The 23,723-nt window shown below is 41.1% G+C and overlaps 1 protein-coding gene across 1 annotated transcript in view; it reads right to left on the bottom strand.

Annotated features, from left to right (window-relative positions):
- rab3gap2 (RAB3 GTPase activating protein subunit 2 (non-catalytic)) overlaps positions 1-23,723 on the bottom strand; it is a 116,169-nt gene that overhangs the window by 1,508 nt on the left and 90,938 nt on the right. The window contains exons 28-34 of the mRNA XM_085980986.1: positions 17,370-17,440; positions 12,955-12,990; positions 11,171-11,245; positions 9,207-9,425; positions 8,736-8,825; positions 7,787-8,002; positions 2,378-2,536 (exon numbers count right to left, since the gene is read on the bottom strand). Of these exons, the coding sequence (XP_085837112.1) occupies positions 2,378-2,536; positions 7,787-8,002; positions 8,736-8,825; positions 9,207-9,425; positions 11,171-11,245; positions 12,955-12,990; positions 17,370-17,440 (866 nt within the window). The remainder of the gene's footprint in view (positions 1-2,377; positions 2,537-7,786; positions 8,003-8,735; positions 8,826-9,206; positions 9,426-11,170; positions 11,246-12,954; positions 12,991-17,369; positions 17,441-23,723) is intronic.

The raw sequence follows: 23,723 nt of genomic DNA, 5'->3' as shown, positions 1-23,723 counted from the left end.
GTTAAATGAAAATTGTTGCAATGCATATAAATAGAAATTGCAGAAAAAAATCTCAGATGAAAACAAAAAATACTGAGCTTTTCTTGCTCATTTCATATCGACAAGGAAAAAAAATAGCAAATTCAGCATAACAGACACTGAAGTGAGGAAAGTATTTTATTTAAATATTTTTGCATTAAATGGGAGGTTGTAATGAGACCGGCACATTTCTGAGAGCTAAAATGCTGTTGCACATTAAAAGAAAGTGTGTACAGGACCTACTCTTCCAATTCTGTGATTCCCCAGCATCTATCTTGTAAAAAAGTTAATACTGGCTTATGGAAATGGAGTTGTCCATTTGATAAAATGCAGTGGTTTAGTAAGAATTTGCATATATTTAGATGTGCTCAAGATGTTAAGATAAACTTGTATTTTATTTAAAATACCTGCTTGTACTACAATTATTTCAAATCAGTAAATTAGTTTTAGGAAATAACTTACCATATCAGCAGTTCAGTTTAATAGACTGCCACTAGCTTTCTGAATTTAAAGATGGCATCCATTGTTGGGAACTTATCAAACATTAAATTTGTAAAACTACATGGTACTTTTCTCCCCCATTGCAATTTTCCTTGTCCTCTCCTTCGTGAGAATTTACATATGAATACAGGATCTGTTGCAGACTTGGTAATCAGATACCTGAGCCAGGCAGTTCTGCAGGACATTTAAATGCCTGACCAGCCAATCTGGATGGATCGAGCTATCAATAGTGGCTAAATTGTTCCCACTAGGCTTTAAATAACCTGCAGCTAATGCCCTAATGGGTAGATGAGACTTCCTGTTGACAAGCAGCAGCAAGTGTGCCAGTATGCTTTGGACCAGTAAGCTGCACTGTTTCAGCTGGTTCATTTCGGGTTTACCTGTGCACGCACACAGGAATCCATAAATCTTGGCTCTGGCAATCTCTACCCAGGCTGTGTGCATCCCACATTGGGCAAACAGTCTACAGGCAGATTGCTCAGGAGCTCAATTCTGAAATTAAAACGTGATGGGTTTCCACATATATCTGCTACTGAAATGACTTTATAAAAAGTCAGTCCTTAAACATAAACCTCTCTTTTCATCAACTTCTGTATCACTTCAATTATTTAAGTTCAATCTGATATGGTTAATTCCCACCAGCAATTGCTTGAGAAATAAGGCATACACATGCTTTATTGCTGAAATGTCCCAAATCAACATTCAATTCTTATGTGACATGCTGATGACAATTAGCATATCTCTATCTCAGTTATAAACTTTCCTCAATATACTTGAATGAAGTAGTGAAATGCTGTATTGCAGTTCAGTCCATCAGCCAAAACCCATGCAAACGAGGAGACTAAACGCAGATTGGGTGATCGCTTTGCGGAACACCTCCGTTTAGTCCGTAAGCGTGACCTGGTTTCCGGTCGCCTGTCACTTTAATTCTCCTCTCCATCCTCGGCCTCTTGCACCGTTCCAACGAAGCTCAACGTAAGCGCGAGGAACAGCACCTCATCTTTCGAATAGGCACCAATACAGCCTTCTGGACTCAACATTGAGTTCAACAATTTCAGACTATAACCACTGCCCCTATTTTTTCACATGGCAGCTGTTGATGTTTCTGCCATTCCCACTTACACCTCTTCTAGACTCATCTTTGGTTTCTTTTCTTGTCCCATTACCATCTCCTTTTGCTTTGTACCATCATCCCTTTTGTTATTTAATCTCTCCTGCCTTCCACCCCATCATAGACTTTCCCTTTTGTTCTTTCCTCGCCTCTGCACCTGCTTAAAATCTGTTACATCTCTAACTTTTTCCAGTTCTGACGAAGGGTCATCGACCTGAAACGTTAACTGTTTCTCTCTCCACAGATGCTGCCTGACCTGCTGAGTATTTCCAGCATTTTGTTTCTATTTCAGACCAGTTCTTGGTTTTCCATGAGATTTTCTTAAAGCACATATGTGACACTGTTGTGCTGATTGCTACATTGCCTCAAGTTAGCTAATGCTTTAGATGATTACTATATATAAATAAAATAAATGAAAGTTGTTTTTAAACATTTAGCAATAAGGTTATACTGTAGCTACTTAAAAAGCTATGTTGCCGAGTTTGTCCCCATCCATTAGTAAGATAATTCTATAGTGAGAGTCTATTGAGTAAACAGTCAATACTTTAAATGTCACCTTTTATAATGCATAGGCTGCAATAATAATAATAATCTGGTTCTGGCAAAAAAAACTTACAGAACATTCATGGTTTCAAAGTCTTCATGCACAACAGTATTTAAATTTTTTTTTATTTTTTTTTACACAATGTGTCTTTGTTCTTTCAGCAATATATATTCTATCAACAAAAAGTTAATGTTAATACTCACCATGGCCTTAAGCCACGTGCACAACATTGGAGGGAGTCTGGCCAGCAGCTCCATGCCTTCCTTAGTTTGGGTATGAAGTAAAGCATATGCAAGTCTCTGCCCTGTCAGCACAAGCAACTGGGATGCTAGGACCTCTTGATCATGCACCTGGAGAAGGGCCTGAACAGATGACAAATGAAAATCAGGTCATACAGACGCTGACTGAAATCCTGTTACTTTAGTCAAACTAAAAAGTCTTGATTAGACAATATTCATCAAAAATGAGTTTTCCCCAAATTATTCTGGCATATCAAGGGATGCATTTGTTACAAACAGATAACTAAAACAACCTGGTATAAATCTCTACACTTGGTTCAAGCTTATTTCGTTCACTATACCCATCTTTATTGAGAGTAACTTTTCAATATCCTAAACTTGATTACATGTTTTCTGTAGTAAAATAGTCTAATTTAACTACCTTTATAAAAGTACTATATATATTCACATTCAAGACAACCATATACTTCATAGAATCAGAATGGTTACAGCACAGAAGGCAGCCATTTGGCCCATGCCGACTCTCAGCTAGTCCCACTCCTCTACCCTTTCCCCGTAGCCCTGCAATTCTTTTCCTTCAGATACTTCTCCAACTCCCTTTTGAAAGATAAGATTGAGTCTGCCTCCACCACCCTTTCAAACAGTGCATTCCAGATCTTAAACACTCACTGCGTAAAAAAGTTTTTTCTTACGTCACCTTTGGTTCTTTTGCCAATCACCTTAAATCTGTGTCCTCTGGTTCTCGACCCTTCCACCAATGGGAACAGTTTCTCTCTATCTACTCTGTCTATACCCCTCATGATTTTGAACACCTCTATCAAATCTCCTCTCAACCTTCTCTGCTCCAAGGAGAACAACCCCAGCTTCTCCAGTCTATCCACATAACTGAAGTCCCTCATTCCTGGAACCATTCTTGTAAATCTTTTCTGCACCTTCTCCAAGGCCTTCACATCCTTCCTAAAGTGCGGTGCCCGAATTGGACACAGTACTCCTGCTGGGGCCGAACCAGTGTTTTATACATTCTTCATAATCTCCACATTTTTGTACTCTATACCTCTATTTATGAAGCCCACGATCCTGTAAGCCTTTTTAAACGGCTTTCTCAACCTGTCCTGCCACCTTCAATGATTTATGCACACATACCCCCAAGGTCTCTCCCTTTAGGATTGTACCCTTTAGTTTATATGTCCTCTCTTCATTCTTTCTACTAAAATGCATCACTTCACACTTTTCTGCGTTAAGTTTCATCTGCTACGTGTCTGCCCATTCCACCAGCCTGTTCATGTCCTCTTGACGTCTATCACTATCCTCCTCACTGTTCACTAGACTTCCAAATTTTGTCTCGTCTGCAAATTTTGAAATTGTACCCTGTACACCCACATCCAAGTAATTAATATCAAGAAAAGCAGTGGTCCTAGAACCGACCCCTGGGGAACACCACTGTATACCTTCCTCCAGTCCGAAAAACAACCATTCACCACTACTCACTGTTTCCTGTCACTTAGTCAATTTCATATCCAGGCTGCCACTGTCCTTTATTCCATGGGCTTCAATTTTGCTGGCAAACCTATTATGTAGCACTTTGTCGAATGCCTTTTGGAAATCCATGTACACTACGTCAACCGCATTACCCTCAGCACCCCTCTCGGTTACCTCATTAAAACTCGATCAAGTTGGTTAAACACAATTTGTCTTTAACAAATCCGTGCTGGCTTTCCTTAATTAATCCACCCCTATCCATGTGAGTGTTGATTTTGTCCCTAATTACAAGTTCTAAAAGCTTCCACACTACCGAGGTTAAACTGACTGGCATGTAAGTTGCTGGATTTATCTTTACACCCTTTTTTGAACAAGGGTGTAACATTTGCAATTCTCCAGTCCACTGGCACCACCCCCGTATCCAAAGGAGGATTGGAACATTATGTCCAGTACCTCCGTGATTTCTGCCCTCAATTCCCTCAACATCCTAGGATGCATCCCATCCGCTCCTGATGTATCTACTTTAAGTACAGCCAGCCTTTCTAATACCTCTGCTTTATCAATTTTTATCCTATAAGTGTCTCTACTACCTCCTCCTTCACTAGGTCTATGGCAGCATCCTCTTCCTTGGTGAAAACAGATGCAAAGTACTCATTTAGTACCTCAGCTATACCCTCTGCCTCCTTTTTGGTCCCTAATTCGCCCCACCCCTCCTCTTACTATTTATATGCCTACAGAAAACTTTTGGATTACCTTTTATGTTGGCTGCCATTCTTTTCTCATATCCTCTCTTTGCCCCGCTTATTTTCTTTTGCACTTCTCCTCTGACCTTTCTATAGCCTGATTCTCAGATGTATTTGCAACCTGACATCTGTCATACGCGCTCTTTTTCTGCTTCATCATATTCCCGCTCTCTTTCGTCATCCAGGGAGCTCCGATTTTAGTTGCCCTACTTTTCTCCCTCGTGGGAATGTACCTCAACTGTACCCAAACTATTTCCGATTGTTCCACTACAGTTTTGCCTGCCAATCTTTGATTCCAGTTTACCCGGGCTAGATTCGTTCTCATCCCACTGAAATTGGCCTTCCCCCAGCCCCCCAAAAATATATGAACCATGTGTTGCCCCATCAGTTGCCCATATTCCCCAAGGAGCAGGAAATTGATTTTAATGTATATTGACTGTTGCACGAGTTGCCACCTCTACACAGACAGTAATTGGGAGACCAAGGGCCAGGGAGAAAGCTAAGTGTCACTGGAGAATATAGAATAGGGAGCAGGACCCTGCCTGGAACAGATAAATACACTCCCCAAACTGAGCTACAGTCCTAAAGAGGAGGCTGAATTGGAGCATTCACATCCCGACGATGAGTCGGGCAGAGGAGCGCAGCAGCAGCAGACTCACGACACGCTGCAGCACGTCGGCCGGCAGCTCCATTTCGGGTAACTCGCAGTCCGGATGGGAGGAGGGGAGCTGGGAGAAGCAGGCCACCACACGTGGAGCCGGCAACAGTGAGGAGGAGGACGGAGCGGCTGAGGGACATCGTGCTCCCACTGCCACGGGAAGCCATTGTATTGACTCTGAACACAGCGCTGTATGAATAGCTGACGCGTCCCTACGGGGAACAAGCATTCCATTGTACTTGTTACATATGGCAAATAAATCTAATCTGAATCTGAATCCATCACAATGGTTGGCATACATGACAAAACTCCTGCTCTCCCCCACAGGGACCTAAATTGCTAGTTTTACACCTGAGTATATACATTAAACTGCAGCATTTGGGTCAGGCCCATGAAAAGAAATTAAAGTTCAGACAAATGAGATTCACAATACAACCTAATCCAAACGGTGACTCAGACAAATGTGAGCAACAAGTCAGGCAAATATTCAAGGTGCCTACCCCAGGATTTACTATGGAGAACCATAAGCATGCTCTCATCGCACTGCTCCATAGCACAGGGTGTAGGAGACCCCACACAGTCTCGGATATACAAGTATTAGTTTGGTTCGTTGGTCGCACTTTTGCATCCGAGTTGTGGGTTAAAGCCCCACTCCAGGACAGGAGCAAATAATCTAGGCTGACACTTCAGTGGATTACTGAGGGAGTGCTACACTGTTGGTCTTTGGGATGAGCGACTAAATTAGGGCCCCATCTGCTCGTTTAGATAGACGCAAAAGACCCCATGGCACTTTTTGAAGAGGAGCAGGGGAGTTCTGGTGTCCTAGCCAACATTTATCCCTCAATCAACACCACCAAAGAGAGATCAATCATTTCTCTCATTTCTGCTTGTGGGACCTTGTTATGCATAAATTGTCTGCCATCTTTGCCTACATAAATGGTGACTATACTTCAAAAGTAATTCATTTGTCATGAAGTATTTTGTGATGTTCTGAGATGAAAGGCACTATATAAATACAAGTTCTTTGTAGATGACCATCAGCAGGTAATTAAAGAGCTGCATTTTAATCAGCTCCACCAATACTCCGGATAGATTCCATTCTCAATGTCACAGACGACAACTCTAATTTCAGCTATACGGTGATTCGTGTACTATACCTTTCTTACTAGGGTATTTAGCAACAGTTTGGCTGCTCTGTCTGCCATTACTGTTTGTGGTACCTTGCTGTGTAAAAACTGGCTGCCACATTTGCCTACATAACAAGTGACTACACTTCATAAATAGTTCATTGGCTGCGAAGCACTTTGCGATGTCCTTAGGATGTGAAAGGCACTATATAAAAGCAACATTTCCAAATTTGCTGATGATACAAAGCTAGGTGGCAATGTCAGTTGTGAAGAGGATGTGAAGAGGCTTCAAGGGGATCTCAACAGGCTCAGTGAGTGGGCGAGAACATGGCAGATGGAATATAATGTGAATAAATGTGAAGTTATCCACTTTGGTAGAAAAAACAAAAAGGCAGAGTATTTCCTAAATGGTGAAAGATTGGGGAATGCAGATGCTCAAAGGGACCTGGGTGTCCTTATACATGAGTCACTGAAAGTGAATGTGCAGGTGCAGCAAGCAGTTAGGAAGGCAAATGGTATGCTGACCTTCATTACAAGAGGATTTGAGTACAGGAGTAAAGACGTCTTACTCCAATTATATAGGGCCTTGGTGAGACCCATGTACAATTTTGGTCTCCTTACCTAAGGAAGAATATACTTGCCATAGAGGGAGTGCAACGAAGGTTCACGAGATTGATTCCTGGGATGGCGGGACTATCGTATGAGAAGAGATTGAGTAAACTAGGCCTGTATTCTCTTGAATTCAGAAGAATGAAAGGGGATCTCATTGAAGCATACAAAATTATTACAGGGCTTGATAGGGTGGATGCTGGGAGAATGTTTCCCTTGGCTGGGGAGTCTAGAACCAGGGGCCACAGCCTCAGGATAAAGGGTAGGCCATTCAGGACTGAGATGAGAAGAAATTTCTTCACACAGAGGGTGGTGAATCTTTGGAATTCTCTACCCCAGAGGGCTGTGGAGGCTCAGTCATTGGGTATATTCAAAACAGAAGTTGATAGATTTCTGACTAATAAAGGCATCAAGGGATATGGCGATAGGGCCGGTGAATGGAATTGAGGCAGATCAGCCATGATCCTATTGAATGGCGGAGCAGGCCAGAGGGGCCGTATGGCCTACTCCTGCTCCTACTTCTTATGTTCTTATCTCATTGAATGGCGGAGCAGGCTCGAAGGGCCGAATGGCCTAATCCTGCTCCTATTTCTTATGTTCTAATTAGTTCTTAATTATTGCTGCTGTAAGCTATGCATCCTGATCCATCCCATCTTACTGGCTATTGAGGAAATACAACCAAGAAAACATATCAGGTACTCTATTACTTTAATTATACATTTTAAACAAATGACTGAAATATGGATATGTATGTTACCTCTTCACCAATCTGGTCAATTCCATGACTGTACAGCTCACATACATGATGTCGCCGGATAACATCCTCATTCACTTGGAGGTTCTGAGCCAGCTCCACTGCCACTGATGGCCAGTCTTCATTTTGTTCTCGATGAGGTTGCTGTTCAGAAGCACACTCAGTCTTTGGAGGTTTTACTAGTTCCTGCACTGCAGCACTGACTAATTTAATTAGGAACTGGAAGAAAATATACATAAGTCACTGCACTGCAAAGTAAGTAATTATATCTGGGAGACATGATCAAGTGCTATACAAATGCAGGTCCTTTTTTTGGTGAAGAAAATACTGCATTTTGTGCGCTCAAGGAGAGAGACACCAGTTCTGGAACACTTTACATTTTCAAGCACCTCGCATCACAATCAGGCACTCCCACATCAGCTGTAGAATGAAACTCCATGTCTTTTAGCAATTCTGTGGCTTGTCTGCATAACACTACAGTACTACATTAGTGCCATATAAGCAATAGTTTTTGTGCTGTGGATCGAAACTGCTCAGACTAACTTCATATAAAGTCTCTATATCAGTATGGGCTGAATTTGAACCTCAGATCCCAGAAATGCATCAGTTCCTAAGCAACTGCAGCATGAAATCTTAATTTAAAAAAAATCATATGATTGATGTCAATTTACCATCATGTAAAACTTACAAGCAATAATGTTTTAGTTGCTAGGCCTAGGAAGGCACGTCTTACAATAGCTCAATAGAATTACGTACCAATATGATTCTGAAGATGATAAAAACTTTTACAGCACACTTTGTTACTGCACCATTTCTACCAAGCACAGATACAAATTTTCAGTCATTTATAATTTCCAAATTCTAATACAAAAGGTTTATTTTCTCTTAACGTCATTAACAGGGCAAGTAACAATTTCAAATGATAAGCAACAATCCTCAATGATTTTATTACCTGCTGTCTGAGGGAGACTATATTAGGATCCATATCTCCACTTGGCAGCAACTGGATTGATGTCAGCTCCTTGAAAAATGCATTTTTGCCCTAGAAATAAAGACACAACACAAAATATTTGAGACTGCTTTTTTTGCCCAGGACAGAAGAAGGATAGAATTTTCAACTTCTAGTTATGAATGACAAGAATTAGATCATAAAATTATCCTTTAAAGCAGCTCTACTTCATTCGCACATTTCAGAACAGTGCTGAATAGCTAGCGAACAGTAATATTCTATATGTGCTATATGTGGAAGACTTGTAATCTAGGTTAAATTTTGCATTTTAAAAAGCATAGCACGTACTAAATGATAGTTCAACAAGTTTATACTGATAGTGTTAAAAAAGATTCTAAGTCTAATAAAAAGACACTACTGTCTTTCAGCATCTTAGGCAGTAAATGAGACAATATTAGCTTTCAAGTACCATACCTTACTGTCAAATAGGCTAAATATTTTGACAGATTTCATCCCAAACAGCATTATTCCATGCATAATGACAGACAGAATATAGTGGTGTTGAACCAACGGGTAATGGACATGTCTTTGTTCCAGAGCCAGATCCACGATTGAAGTTGGACCCTCTACAGTTGACCAGGTGTCCTCTATATCCAGAAATGGTTCCTTCATCTCATCGCTGCCAACTTCAGCCTAATATATATATATTTTTTTTTTTTTTTTTTTATAAAAAGGACAACATAAGGAGGTGCTTAATTTAGCAGCAACTATATAAAAAGTTTACCTATATATTTCCAAATATTACATAGAATGTACAACACAAACAGGCCATTTGGTCCATGCTGATGTTTATGCTCCACACAAGCTTCTTCCCACCCCAACAGCATAACCTTCTATTCCTTTCTCCCTCATGTGCTTATCTAGCTTCCCCTTAAACTCATCTATGCTTTTCACTTCAACTACTCCTTGTGTTAGCGAACATGCAAAAATTGAAACAAAATTCAAACATCTTTTGATATGAATTTATTTTTTATTGTTCTATCTACTTAGCAAGAGTTGCATTTATATTAACAAAGATGGTTCCAGTTTTTTAAGAAATTGTTCAATGCAAAGGTGTATTGGTATGTTGGACAATGAATTCAATAAATTTCCCATGGCATTACACTTTCTGCTAGTGAATGGCAGTCATTTTATTTCAGTCTTTACTTTTATAACTCAACCATTGTACAACAGACAGTCTTACTTTCACACATTTCATCTTTGCCCTTTTGTCACAAAGCATTACAAATGTTTCAGTAATGTTTAACAAAAATATCAGAATGCCAGATATAAAATTAAATCTACACAACTGATTTTAGTTAACCTTGCTCGTGAAAATTTCTCTGGGGCACATGGGTAGTTGCTGTATACCCCAAATAAATTACTCTTCCCTCCCCCACAACATTAAAAACTGTGAACACTGTGTAACAAGATACAGGAAACTTTGGTTTATCCGGAGGTTAACTGTCCAGAATGCTCGAGCCACCAGCAAAAATCAGGAGCCATTTCGTTAGGTTTTTTTTCTTTTCGTTGCTTTTTTTTTTTCCCACCAGTCAGGCTCTGCAAGGTCTCGTTGAAGCTGTTGCTAAGCTAGAGACGCTTGCAAGGTACGGCCGACTGTTTAGAAGCTGTTGCTAAGCAACAGGGTTTGTTGCCAGATACGGAGCTCAAAATCTCCGTATGTTTCAACATTAGCGCTGGTTTGTCCGGCAGTTTTGATGGGACGGCAACAGCTCGGTCCCGTCGGTGCCGGATAGCACAAAGTTTCCTGTAATATCTTGGACTAATTTCAAGGCTGCAATCTATCACAATTCATTGCTCAGGTTGGCAAAGTGAATCTTCAGTATGAATATGAACATTCAAGACATAGAGCTTACTGGAATATTTAATATGCTAAAACCAACATCTATAGGAAATCTATTTCTAATATTTCGCAATATTTATATTTTTGACAATTGCAGATTTCGGCGCTTGGGAACTTTCCCCTTCCTCTTGCATCCAGTTTTAGCATTAAGCACTCCCAGGTCAGGTTTAACTAGGGCTAGCAATAGGTTTAAAGGTCCCTCTGCACTGCCTCATTTCCAGATAATACTATTATTTCCAATAGCAGTCTTTTGAGGTTTCGGGTTCTCAAATTAATGTTGTTGTGTTATCTAGGCTCAAACTCATGAGCACACTCCACCAAGGTACTAAAGCCCAAATACCAAGAACCCCCAAAAGTTGTATGATTGAAGGAATTTTCATCCCACAGTCTATACTGGATTCAAACACAGGTCCCAAAGGGTGAAAGGAGTGTACTAACTATTACTGATTCTACAATAATTATATTCTTATAGAAGAATCACCATTTCAAACATGATCAAGTTGTTTAAATACAGTATAATGATTTTTTTTTTTACCTCCATTAAAGTTTGAATGAGCAACGAGCAAGAGCCAAGGAAAGACGTCATAGCTGTGTCACTCATGCCGACATCCTGTCCAGAAAAAAAAATCAAACTTCCATGAAACACTTAAAGTCATCAATCAGCACTTCAATTTGTTGTAAAAATGTTTTTGTTTCACTTTCCTCCTCCTTAGGTCCCAATGTACTGCACAATAGTCCCTGCTGAAAGAACAATTGGCCAGGTGATCCACTTCCAAGCTTTTGCTATTGGCTTTAGATAGAACATAAGCAGCTACACAAAGCTGTCCCTCAATTCCTCCCTCTCTGGGAGGAAACACTTGCATTTTATCAGCACCTCCCCCATTACACAGTTGAGATTGATAACTTGTCATGTAAAGAATTGAGGGGAAAAGTGGCAAAATACCATTTCACTGGAACAACACACGGCACTGCCAGGTGCTACCTCTGTCCTGAACACATCATACCATTGGAGAAGTAGAATGGACAAGCGGTCACAGATGCATGTCACAGCAACACTCTAGAAAGATCGAGACTTACAGTATCTGTAAGATTAGTGGGTGGGATACTCCAGACTGGATGACAGGAGTACAGAATTAGAAAATTCCAGTCAAACAGGAGTTGAGGTGGAACTTCTCCACACAAAGCGATAGACAAATACAAAAGAATACAAGCCAGTGTTCTTTGCTTCATGAAAACTCAACAGAGGTATAGAGGAAAACTCGGACAGGGCAAGATCGAGAGTCTGGCCACGAGAAGTCACTGTTTCCTTTCAGAAAAAGGAGGAAAAGCATTGCATTTAAGAGATGCTGGAAGTGGCACAAATAGAATACTTCCAAATAGACATGAGCCTTATGTGCTGAACGGCTCTTTCTTGGTGGACACTGACAAGATTGGGGAAATTCTATCTTCATTATATACAGCACTTCACAATAGCTTGGAGTTAAAAATAAAGCTGTCTTCCCTTAGTAAATTTCAAAATGGGAGACCGGGAAATGAGATGTCTACAAGACCAAGCCTATTGATTGATCTGGAAAATCAGTCCAGATACAGGGGCTGTGTTCCAAGTGTTAATGAAGTTGTACATAGAGCACATCAGCATTCCGCGTAATGATATGCACCATTGGTCTTTAATGAGGGATGACCGACAGGTCAGTATACAGATTTTTGGGTTGATTAAAACATTCAAGAATTCTCCACCAACTTTAGTTCTGGCTAGAGATTCAAACTCTGTGGTGAATTGAGATTTGCATCATTCACACATCACATCACATCAAAGACCACTGAAAAACTATTTTACCCACAATCCTGCACACACACACACACAGCCACTTCAGTTTTGTCCAGCTACACATTTGACCTAAATATTAATACTTGCAGAAATCCACTAAATTAAATTACATAACTGCACTTATACAATGTACAGCAACCCATGCATATTTGATGATGACATGTAACAATGTGGTGGTTTTTAAAAAAATTTATGCTAAATCAAGGACTCAAGCATAAAAATAAACATTGGAGGCAGTTACTCATGCTTACTATATATTACTTATTGCATTGTGTTGCACAGTGAACTAGATTGAAACACTACAGGTTCAATTCACTTTGAACCCTTTCCAGCATCTCTCTAGACTGGGTCCGAGTTCAGGTCTCAAAGGTCTCTCATTCTGAACTTCCCATAGCTTCAATTCAAAATAAAAGAAAGCTGCAAAGGTTTCTAGCTCCAGTGAAGATTCACCTGGGCCAATGTACGCCCCTAATATTTTCACAAATACTCACTCTTCTGCACAGTCTGTCTTTTGGAGCCTTCCCAACCTATTAAAAAAAATATATTGATCAGTTTTAATGCTCTCTTTCATGAATAACAGTCGAGTGACTAGAATATCTTATAATCATGCAAGTATATATGCTATGCTTTGTCAGTATAGTGAAATGAATGGGATTTCCTTGTACATTCAAAAATATAGAATCATAGAATGATTACAGCACAAAGGCCATTCGTCCCATCGAGCCCGTGCCAGCCCTCTGCAAGAGCACTTCAGCCAATCCCACTCCCCCGCCCTTTCCCAGTAGCCCTGCAAATATTTTTCCTTCAGGTACCCATCCAATTCCCTTTTGAAAGCAGTGATTGAATCTGCCTCCACCACCCTTTCAGGCAGTGCATTCCAGATCCTAACCACTCGCTGCGTCAAAAAGTTTTTCCTCATGTCGCCTTTGGTTCTTCTGCCAATCACCTTAAATGGTTCCTCTGGTTCACCATCCTTCTGCCAATGGGAACAGTTTCCCTCTATCTACTCTGTCCAGACCCATCATGATTTTAAACACTTCTATCACTCCTCTCAATCTTCTCTGCTCCAAGGAGAACAACCCCAGCTTCTCCAGTCTATCCAAGTAACTGAAGTCCCTCATCCCTGGAACCATTCTCGTAAATCTTTTCTGCACCCTCTCCAAGGCCTTCATATCCTTCCTAAAGTGCAGTGCCCAGAATTGGACACAATACTCTAGTTGAGGCCGAACCAGTGTTTTATAAAGGTTCATCATAACTTCCTTGCTTTTGTACTCAATGCCTCTATTTATGAAGCCCAGGATCCCGTATGCTTTTGTAACTGCTTTCTCAACCTGCCCTGCTACCTTCAATGATTTGTGCACATATACCCCCGGTCTCTCTGCTCACGCACCCCCTTTAGAATTGTACCCGTTAGTTTATATTGCCTCTCCTTGTTTGAAGGGTTGGGATTTGAGCCAGTTGAATGTTGCAGTCAAACGACACAGCATGACAACCTAGTTTCAGTTGAAACCACAAATGGAACAGATGGTCAGAAACTGAACTACAAAAATGATTAAGCATGTGGAGATATGAGAAGCTGCAATAACAAGGTTAACATTTGCAGAACAATCAGGTTACGAAGTAACAACTGTCACGCAGATGTATGTAAGGTATATTTGATTAACCTTTGAGCCATGTCCAATCACGAGTCACTGACTCGTGATCGGCCGAAGCCACGATGAAGCAAGGATGGACCCTGCGATCCAGATAACTGGACAAACTTAGATAAAAGACAGAACTGAAAGAAGGGGCTTAGCTACGATGTAAAGTTATAATTAGGTTGTTTTTGAAGGAATACAATTGGGTCGGATTGGCCAAGGAATAAGTAATGTAATAACGGCTATCGGTGTGCTCCAGTCTTGTACTGTATATAAGCTTGTGAATTTTGTTGATCGGGGAGAAGGTGCTCGCACAGACCGCGGGGTCTGAGACGCTTCTCCCAGAGCTCTGTTTTCAATAAACTGCACCTTTTACTTTACCACAGATTAGATGTGAATTTATTTTCACCCAACATCGTTCTTCCTACCAAAATGTATCACTTTGTACTTTCCTGCATCAAATTTCAGCTGCCACATGTCTGCCCATTCCACCAGCCTGTCTATGTTCTCTTGAAGTCTATCACTATCCTCCTCACTGTTCACTAGACTTCCAAGTTTTGTGTCCAAGTTTCAATTACAGCCAGCCTTTCTAGTACCTCCTCTTTTTTAGCCCATCCAGTATCTTAACTACCTGCTTTTTCACTATGATTTTGGCAGCATCCTCTTCCTTGCATAGGTCTCCTTTTTGGTCCCTAATCGGCCCCACCCCTCCTCTTACTACCCATTTACTATTTATATGCCTATAGAAGACTTTTAGATTCCCTTTTCTGTTCGTTGCCAGTCTATTCTCATGCTCGCTTTTTGCCCCTCTTACTTCCTTTTTCACTTCCCCCCCCAAACTTTCTATATTCAGCCTGGTTCTCACTTGTATTCAACCAAACATCTGTCATACGCCCCCTTTTTCTGCTTCATATGACTATCTCTTTTGTCATCCAGGGAACTCTGGCTTTGGTGGACCTACCTTTTCCCCTTGTGGGAATGTACCTCAACTGTACCCTTACCATCTTTAAAGGCAGCCCATTGTTAGATTGCAGTTTTGCCTGCCAATCTGATTCCAATTTACCCGGGCCAGATCTGTCCTCAACCCACTGAAATTGGCCCTCCTCCAATTAAGTATTTTGACTCTAGGTTGCTCCTTGTCCTTTTCCATGGCTAACCTAAACCTTATGATACTATGATCACTGTTCCCTAAATGTTCCCCGACTGACACTTGCTCCACTTGAACCAGATTCCTCATTCCCCAGAACCAGATCCAGCAATGCCTCCTTCCTCATTGGGCCAGAAACATACTGATCAAGAAAGTTCTCCTGAACACACGTCAGAAATTCTTCCCCCTCTCTGCCCTTCACACTATTACTATCCCAGTCTATATTAGGATAATTGAAGTCCCCCATTATCACTACTCTTTAGTTCTTGCAGCTGTCTGTAATTTCCCTGCAAATTTGCTCCTTTATATCCTTCTCACTAGTTGGTAGCCTATAGAATACACCTAGTAGTGTAATGGCACCTCTATTGTTTCTCAACTCTAACCAAATACATTCTTGTCCTTGACCCCTTCAGGACATCCTCTCTCTCCAGCACTAATAGTCTCCTTAATCAATGTTGCCACCCCACCTCCTTTCTTTCCTTCCCTATCTTTCCTGAACACCTTATATCCAGGAATATTTAGTGCCCAATCCTGCCCTTTTGAGAGACAGGTCTCAGTCATTGCCACATCATCATATTCCCTTGTGTCTATCTGCACCTGCAGCTCACCAACCTTATTTACCACTCTGTGCGTTTACACACATGCACTGTAAACCTTTACACACATGCACTGTAAACCTATCTTAGACTTTCTTGTATTCTCTCTTAGTCTGACCCCACCGAATACATTACTATTTCTTACTCTAGTGCTATCTGTCTCTCCCAATTCTTTGTGCACCTTGTTTCTCCTTTCTAATGCTACATCCTGGTGCCCATCCCCCTTAGCAGGAAGGTATTGCATGGTACTTAAACTGTGCAAAAGCAGCACAAACAATCCTTCAATTAATTATTTAGCATGTAACAAACTCAAGTGCATCAGTTAAGCCCATACTTCTTTGTTATTCATGTGCACTGACATCATGAGAGCTCAATTTCAGGACATGATATGCTGTGATTTATACATTCATAAATAAAAACAGCACTTGAAGAACCAAATTTCTTTTGCAGCTTTAGAATACTCATTCGCAGAATAAGGGGTCAGCCATTTAGGACTGAGATGATAAGTTTCTTCACTCAAAGGGTTGTGAATCTTTGGAATTCTCTACCCCAGAGAGCTGTAGATGCTCAGTCGTTAAGTATATTCAAGACAGAGGTCAATACATTTTTGGGAACCAAGGGAATTCAGGGATATGGGGATAGTGCAGGAAGGTGGAGTTGTGGTAGAAGATCAGCCATGATCTTATGGCTCGAATGGCCTACTCCTACTTCTTATGTTCTTATATTCTCATAAGTTGCTTTTACTTTGTTCTTGGGCAACCAGTCACAGCAAATCTGGCAATTTACTTTGGTATTGCCACCAGCTGCATAAGACCTGGGTGTAAGAAGCCAGTGGCATTACAGCAATTTAAAAGCATCTAGTCACTGCAACGGCGGGGTATTCAAGGTTCACAAAACTCACTATCCCTTGCTTCTGGACTACAGTCCAAAGCCATTGCTGGCATTGCTACCCCATGGCAATGGAGTACTTGTACAAGTCCATCTTTAAGTCGCTACATTGTTAGTATACTAGTAATTTCCAGACATCACTTTCGAATAAAAATGTTCACCAGATGGCAACAAAAACCACTAAGCAGACTATACAGTTCTACCAACCAACAAGTTTCAGCAAATTAGTAAGCTGACATTTACGGCCCTATACTAAACAGGAAAGTTAATCTTTGAAAAGGCAGACAGTAAATATGAAATTTTCTATTGAATCCCCAAGTTCGATTTTTCCACAAACCCTTTGGCAGATTGGCACATGGTCAGTCTTTTCCAGTCTACATCACACTGCCACTTTCTGGTACAACAGAAACAAAGTACAGGGAGAAAATGGCTTCTGTACTTGTTGCATTTACTCAAATACATATAGGAAGACTATAGAGTATTTTATAACATACTGTTATACTAATATTGTTCTCGACTCGATCTCTTTGCTATTGCTACTTTTCTTCTCCATTTTTGTTGTTGTTACTGCTCAACTACATAAATCACATGAACACTAAAAGGGCAATTATTCCATAAGTTAGTTGCTCGGCTTTTACCTTATCCATTAGGTAAGCAGCTGCCGACAGTCTCTTTACAATAAAGGTGTTCCACATCATTACAGCAATACCTGCAAAGAGAGGAAAGTATTCAGCTACACCAAAATAAATGCTCTGACTTAGCCCAATTTTTCATTCACCTATATAACATGAAAATTAAGAATGTAATTATTGTAATAGAATTTAAATATTCAATTTTATGCAATAAGCTTGGAATTCAATATTTGATATTGAAATTGCCTATGTAAACATTTACAATTCAAATCCTGTATGTAAAAAGTTGGTTGTAACAATGGAGTTATGGGCTCTGCCCAGTAGGTGGCAATGTGGAACTAGATTCTGCAGTCGACTTTTTTTTTGTCATTTCCCACCTCACCACCCCCCGACCCTCCCCCACCCTTCCTGGTCCAGTAACTCATTTTAAAATGTAATATTCCTTATGTCTCTTTGTGCACTCCTCTCAATGATTTTACCATTCCCACTGGGCCCTTCTATCCTGTTCCCTTTTTGAGATGACAAAAGCAGGAACTAAGTGTCACAAAACATATTTGAAAGTTCTCTATCTGAATGCACGTAGCATTCGTAACAAAATAGACGAGTTAATGGCACAAATAACTACATATGGGTATGATCTTGTGGCCATTACAGAAACATGGCTGCAGGGTGACAATGCCTGGAAATTAAACATACCAGGTTATTTAACGATCAGGAAGGACAGGCAGGAAGGAAGGGGAGGTGGGGTGGCTATGTTAATAAAGGAAGGAACCACTGTAATACAGAGAAATGATATTGGGTCAAAAGATCAGGATAATGAAACAGTTTGGGTGGAGATAAGGAATAATAAGGGGAAAAAAACACTAGTGGGCGTAGTCTATAGGCCTCCGAACAGTTGCAACTCTGTTGGATGGAGTATCAATCAGGAAATAGTTGAGGCTTGTAATAAGGGAACATCTATAATTATGGGGGATTTTAACTATCATATTAATTGGACAAATCAAACTGGGCAGGGCTGCCTTGAGGATGAGTTCATTGAGTGTATTAGGGATGGGTTTCTTGAGCAGTATGTAACTGAACCGACCAGGGGGCAAGCAACCTTAGATCTGGTCCTGTGTAACGAGACAGGATTAATTAAAAATGTCCTAGTAAAGGATCCCCTTGGAATGAGTGATCATAACATGGTTGAATTCCATATTCAATTAGAGGGTGAGAAGGTTGGATCTCAAACAAGCGTGCTAAGCTTGAATAAAGGAGACTATGAAGGTGTGAGAGCGGAATTGAGTAGAGTGGATTGCGAAAATAGATTAAAGGGTAAGACGATACATGATCAGTGGTGTACATTTAAGGAGTTATTTTACAACTTCCAAAAAATATATATTCCACGGAGAAGAAAAGGGTGTAAAAGAAAAGACAGCCATCCGTGGCTAAGTAAAGAAATTAAGGATAGTATTCGAATAAAAACAAGGGCCTATAAGGTAGCCAAATCTAGTGGGAGGATAGAGGATTGGGAAAACTTTAAAAGACAGCAAAAAATAACAAAAAGATTGATTAAGAAAGGGAAGATAGATTATGAAAGTTAATTAGCAAAAAATATAAAAACAGAAACTAAGATTTTTTATAGTTATATAAAAAGAAAAAGGGTGGCTAAAGTAAATGTTGGTCCCTTAGAGGATGAGACCGGGAAATTAATGGTGGGAAATGTGGAGATGGCAAAAACACTGAATGAATATTTTGTATCAGTCTTTACAGTAGAAGACACTAAGGCCTAGAAATTCAGTTGGCTGCGCCAGCCGTTAGCGCCTTAGGAGGAGTAGATCTCGAGCGCTAGGCGCAGCGCGATCTGCGCCTCGCCCCAACTTCAGTAGACATTTAGCGCCGGCGCAGAGTCATTGCGCGCGCTCATATCATGACGTCATTTCGTCGTGCAACACCCTTTGTGCGCCCGGAACCGGAACTTCACTCGCGCCGTCCCATTGTGCGCCTGGCGGCCCGAACGACTGTGAAGTGGAACGGTACACAGCCGAGGCGGGCCGCGGGGAGCGCAAATTAAAGGGCACTCCTGCAGTAGAAAAGGCAGCCGTTTTGCAACACTCCTTCTTTGGAGGAGGAGGAGGAGGAACAAAGTGATGGAGAGAAGCCCTCCCCAAAAACACTAGTCTCGGCCTGTCAAAAAAACAAATCCACCCTCCCCCTTTAAGAGCTCACCGGAGCCAGAGTGTCTGCCGGCAATCAGCAGCTCGCCGCACCTGCCCTGCGCCCAACTTCCGGTGTTAGCGCCCTGGGCTGCCGGCTTAGCGCCTAATGATAGTCGTGCATCGCCTGTTTTAGCGCAGCAGCAACCTCTTAGGGCGATGCAACTGAATATCGGCGAAGTGGCCTCGACTTTGCGCTGGGCGCAAACTTTAGCGGCCGCCCGACTTTACCGCCCCAAAAGTGGCTATAATGAATTTCTAGGCCTAAGAATATCCCAACACTGGACAAACAGGGGGCTATGGGGTGGGGGGGGGGGGGGGGGGGAAGGAGCTAAACACGATCAAAATCACTAAGGAAGTGGTACTCGGTGAAATAATGGGACTCAAGGCGGATAAATCACCTGGACCTGATCGCTTGAGGGAAGTGGCAGTAGGGATTGTGGATGCATTGGTAATAATTTTCCAAAACTCCCTGGACTCAGCAAAGGTCCCGGCAGACTGGAAAACTGCTAATGTAACACCCTTATTTAAAAAGGGCAGTAGACAGAAGGCTGGAAACTATAGACCGGTTAGCCGAACATCTGTGGTCGGTAAAATTTTGGAGTCCATTATTAAGGAGACAGTAACAGGACATTTGGATAATCATAATTTAATAGGACAAAGTCAGCATGGTTTTATGAAGGGGAAGTCATGTTTGACAAATTTGCTGGAGTTCTTTGAGGAAGTAACATATAGGGTGGATAAAGGGGAACCAGTGGACGTAGTGTATTTAGACTTCCAAAAGGCATTTGACAAGGTGCCACACAAAAGATTATTGCTTAAGATAAAAAATCACAGGATTGGGGATAATATTCTGGCATGGATAGAGGATTGGCTATCTAACAGAAGGCAGAGAGTTGGGATAAATGGTTCATTCTCAGACTGGCAATCAGTAACAAGTGGTGTTCCGCAGGGGTCAGTGCTGGGTCCCCAACTCTTTACAATCTATATTAACGATTTGGAGGAGGGGACCGAGTGTAACATATCAAAGTTTGCAGATGATACTAAGATGGGAGGGAAAGTAGTGAGTGAGGAGGACATAAAAAAAACCTGCAAGGGGACATCGACAGGCTAAGTAAGTGGGCAGAGATTTGGCAGATGGAATACAATACTGGAAAGTGTGAGGTTATGCACTTTGGCAGGAAAAATCGTAGAGCAAGTTATTATCTTAATGGCAAGAAACTGGAAAGTACTGAAGTACAAAGGGATCTGGGGGTCCTGGTGCACGAAACTCAAAAGGTTAGTATGCAGGTGCAGCAAGTGATTAAGAAGGCCAATGGAATGTTGGCTTTCATTGCTAGGGGGATAGAATATAAAAATAGGGAGGTATTGCTTCAGTTGTACAAGGTATTGGTGAGACCGCACCTGGAATACTGCATACAGTTTTGGTGTCCATACTTAAGAAAGGACATACTTGCTCTCGAGTCAGTACAAAGAAGGTTCACTCGGTTAATCCCGGGGATGAGGGGATGGACATATGAGGAGAGGTTGAGTAGATTGGGACTCTACTCATTGGAGTTCAGAAGAATGAGAGGCGATCTTATTGAAACATATAAGATTGTGAAGGGGTTGGATCGGGTGGATGCGGGGAGGATGTTCCCGATGATGGGTGAAACTAGAACTAGGGGGCATAGTCTTAGAATAAGGGGCTGCTCTTTCAAAACTGAGATGAGGAGGAACTACTTCACTCAGAGGGTGGTAGGTCCATGGAATATGCTGCCCCAAAAAGCTGTAGAAGCTACATCATTACATAAATTTAAAACAGAAATAGAGTTTCCTAGAAGTAAAGGGAATTAAGGGTTACGGGGAGCGGGCAGGAATTTGGACATGAGTCTAGGTTCAGATCGGTCATGGCCCTGTGGGTAGCGGAGCGGGCCCAGGGGCCGTGTAGCCTGATCCTGCTCCTATTTCGTGTGTCTAATTCTGTTAGATTCAGGAGATGGTTCTGTGATAGTAGATTGGCGGTTAGGATCAGATCAGCCATGAACTTATTGAATGGCGGAGCAGGCTCGAGGGGCCGATTGGCCTACTCCTGCTCCTATTTCTTATGTTCTTATGAATGCTGAGCCCCAGTCTGTCGCTCCCCAGATTTAAATGCACCAATTCAGTGCCTTACTGTGTTGCCCCTGCCTTGGTCTAGGCAGCTACTACCGCCACTCCTTCGGAACCAGCCTACCCAGTTAACTTATTTGCCCCTCTGCTGGTTCACACTGCTGCTCACCCTTGAGTATGAATAAATATATAGTTGACAAATGTCAAAAAAAAAGACCGACATGAAAATAAATAAATATTTGCATCTCCATGCCGCAATATATAAATAAATAATTCCACTGCAGCTGCTGGCTGGCTGCCAGCCATCATCTAAAGATCAATATTGAGACTGAATTAAAAGTAATATTTCCCCCACTGCTGGCCTTTCATAGTACGGTGTTCTTCAAATGCCACCGCCCTCCCCAAACATGTAAACTAAATAGTTAAATTGCCACACAGCTTTTCCAGGTGGTGGCTGTTTGCGCCCCATTTAAAAATTAATAATTTTCACCACAGTTTAAAATGACAAATTCCAGAGGTGCTTTTCTTGCAAATAAATATTTTTTCCACTGCTGACCTTTCCTGCAGCCGCCATCCCTTTCAATATTTTGGACCCATCCTCATTTGAAAACCTTACTGCCCTTTAAATACCCCTGTGCAGCAGCAGGACATCGACTAGCTTTTACTAAATGTGTTAGTTGGTTATAAATAGTTAGTTATGCTAATTCACATTGAGGCCGTAAAAAGGCTTGCAATTTGAATTTATATTTGTGGGAGGGATGAGGAACAAGTCAACAGGATGTCTAGAAAGGACTAGTTTAACTGTTTTTATGTCTTTATAATGTTACAAACCTTCTTTCCAGTAGTAAATGTTCAGTTTAATGGAGAAGCTAATTTAGATTTTCAAAAAATACTTTGACCAATTTGCTTCATTCCCGTTCTCCTTTCTTTTATTGGTCACTGCTGCTGACTGTTTATGCTGACTTTCATATATCGTTAGTAGTTCCTTGTTGAAAGTTTATCTAATTGCTCTCCTCACATTTGATTTGTACATTCTCTACCTCTTCAGCTGCGATTTGTTACTCTTTTATAAATATGAAATTTGAGCCAAGCAGAGTATGATACAACTTTAATATTCAAGATATTTATTTTAGTAGTTGGCCATTTTGCAGCCACTCTGATTGCTGTAAACAGCTGGGGTGTGCAATGCACATTATCCACTGAAGTCACTTGAAAGGGCAGAGGAGTCACCTTTAACAAGTGTTAGACATGGGATTCCCCCAGATGTCAGAAACATTTAATATAATTACAGGACCATTACTTGGTTATGTTTCTCCATACCCTTTGCAATTGTCCCATCAAGGGGTCCTTGGCTATGTCCAGAAGAATGTGGTGCTGGCCAGTCCATGGGGGCGGGAGAGGGGAGCTATCACTCTCTATACAAACATTATACCAAGAAAACCCATCAGGAAGATACTATGTGCTGTTGAAACCTGACCGTTTTTGATTGAGAAAAATACCCTTTGTATCCCATTTTGGGCTTCAAAACAAAGAGCAAGTATTGAATCCGGTCATCCTGATCCTTCAGTTTCATTTTTGAGCTACTGACACATGGGTGGAGCCAAACAAAAATAAAGAAATTTGTCTATTTAGTGCAAAAATGTTTCATCCAGGATGCAAGTCATTTAAAGTGCTACAGAGAACAGGTATAGGGCTCTACACCTTTATTGCTTTCTTTAAAACAGATTCTGCAATCAGGTGAAATTTGGTGTGTTCATTCTTGCTTCTGTTTAATTTTACTTCTTCATAAAATTGATTTATAGTTTGCAGTCTGTTAAGAGTCTTATTTGTCAGTTGCAGAGAATAGGATCAAACAGTGGTAATCTGTATTATTAACTGTATGTACTTCATTGATAAAACAGTTCATTGTTTGCCCGGTAGATCATTATCCAACAACAATGACTTGCATTTATATAGGACTTTTAATAAAAAAACAAGGTCCCAAACAGCTTCACAAATAGACACGGGGAAAATGGATACAGAGCCAGGAAGGAAGAAAAAAAGGCGACCAAAAGCTGTCAAATAGTCGGATCTT

This window comes from Somniosus microcephalus, chromosome 3 (genome assembly GCF_052327205.1).
Source record: "Somniosus microcephalus isolate GS21.2 chromosome 3, FLI_Smic_1.0, whole genome shotgun sequence".
Taxonomy (NCBI): domain Eukaryota; kingdom Metazoa; phylum Chordata; class Chondrichthyes; order Squaliformes; family Somniosidae; genus Somniosus; species Somniosus microcephalus.
Note: the sequence above shows the minus strand (reverse complement) of the source record. Positions and strands in the feature narration are given on the sequence as shown.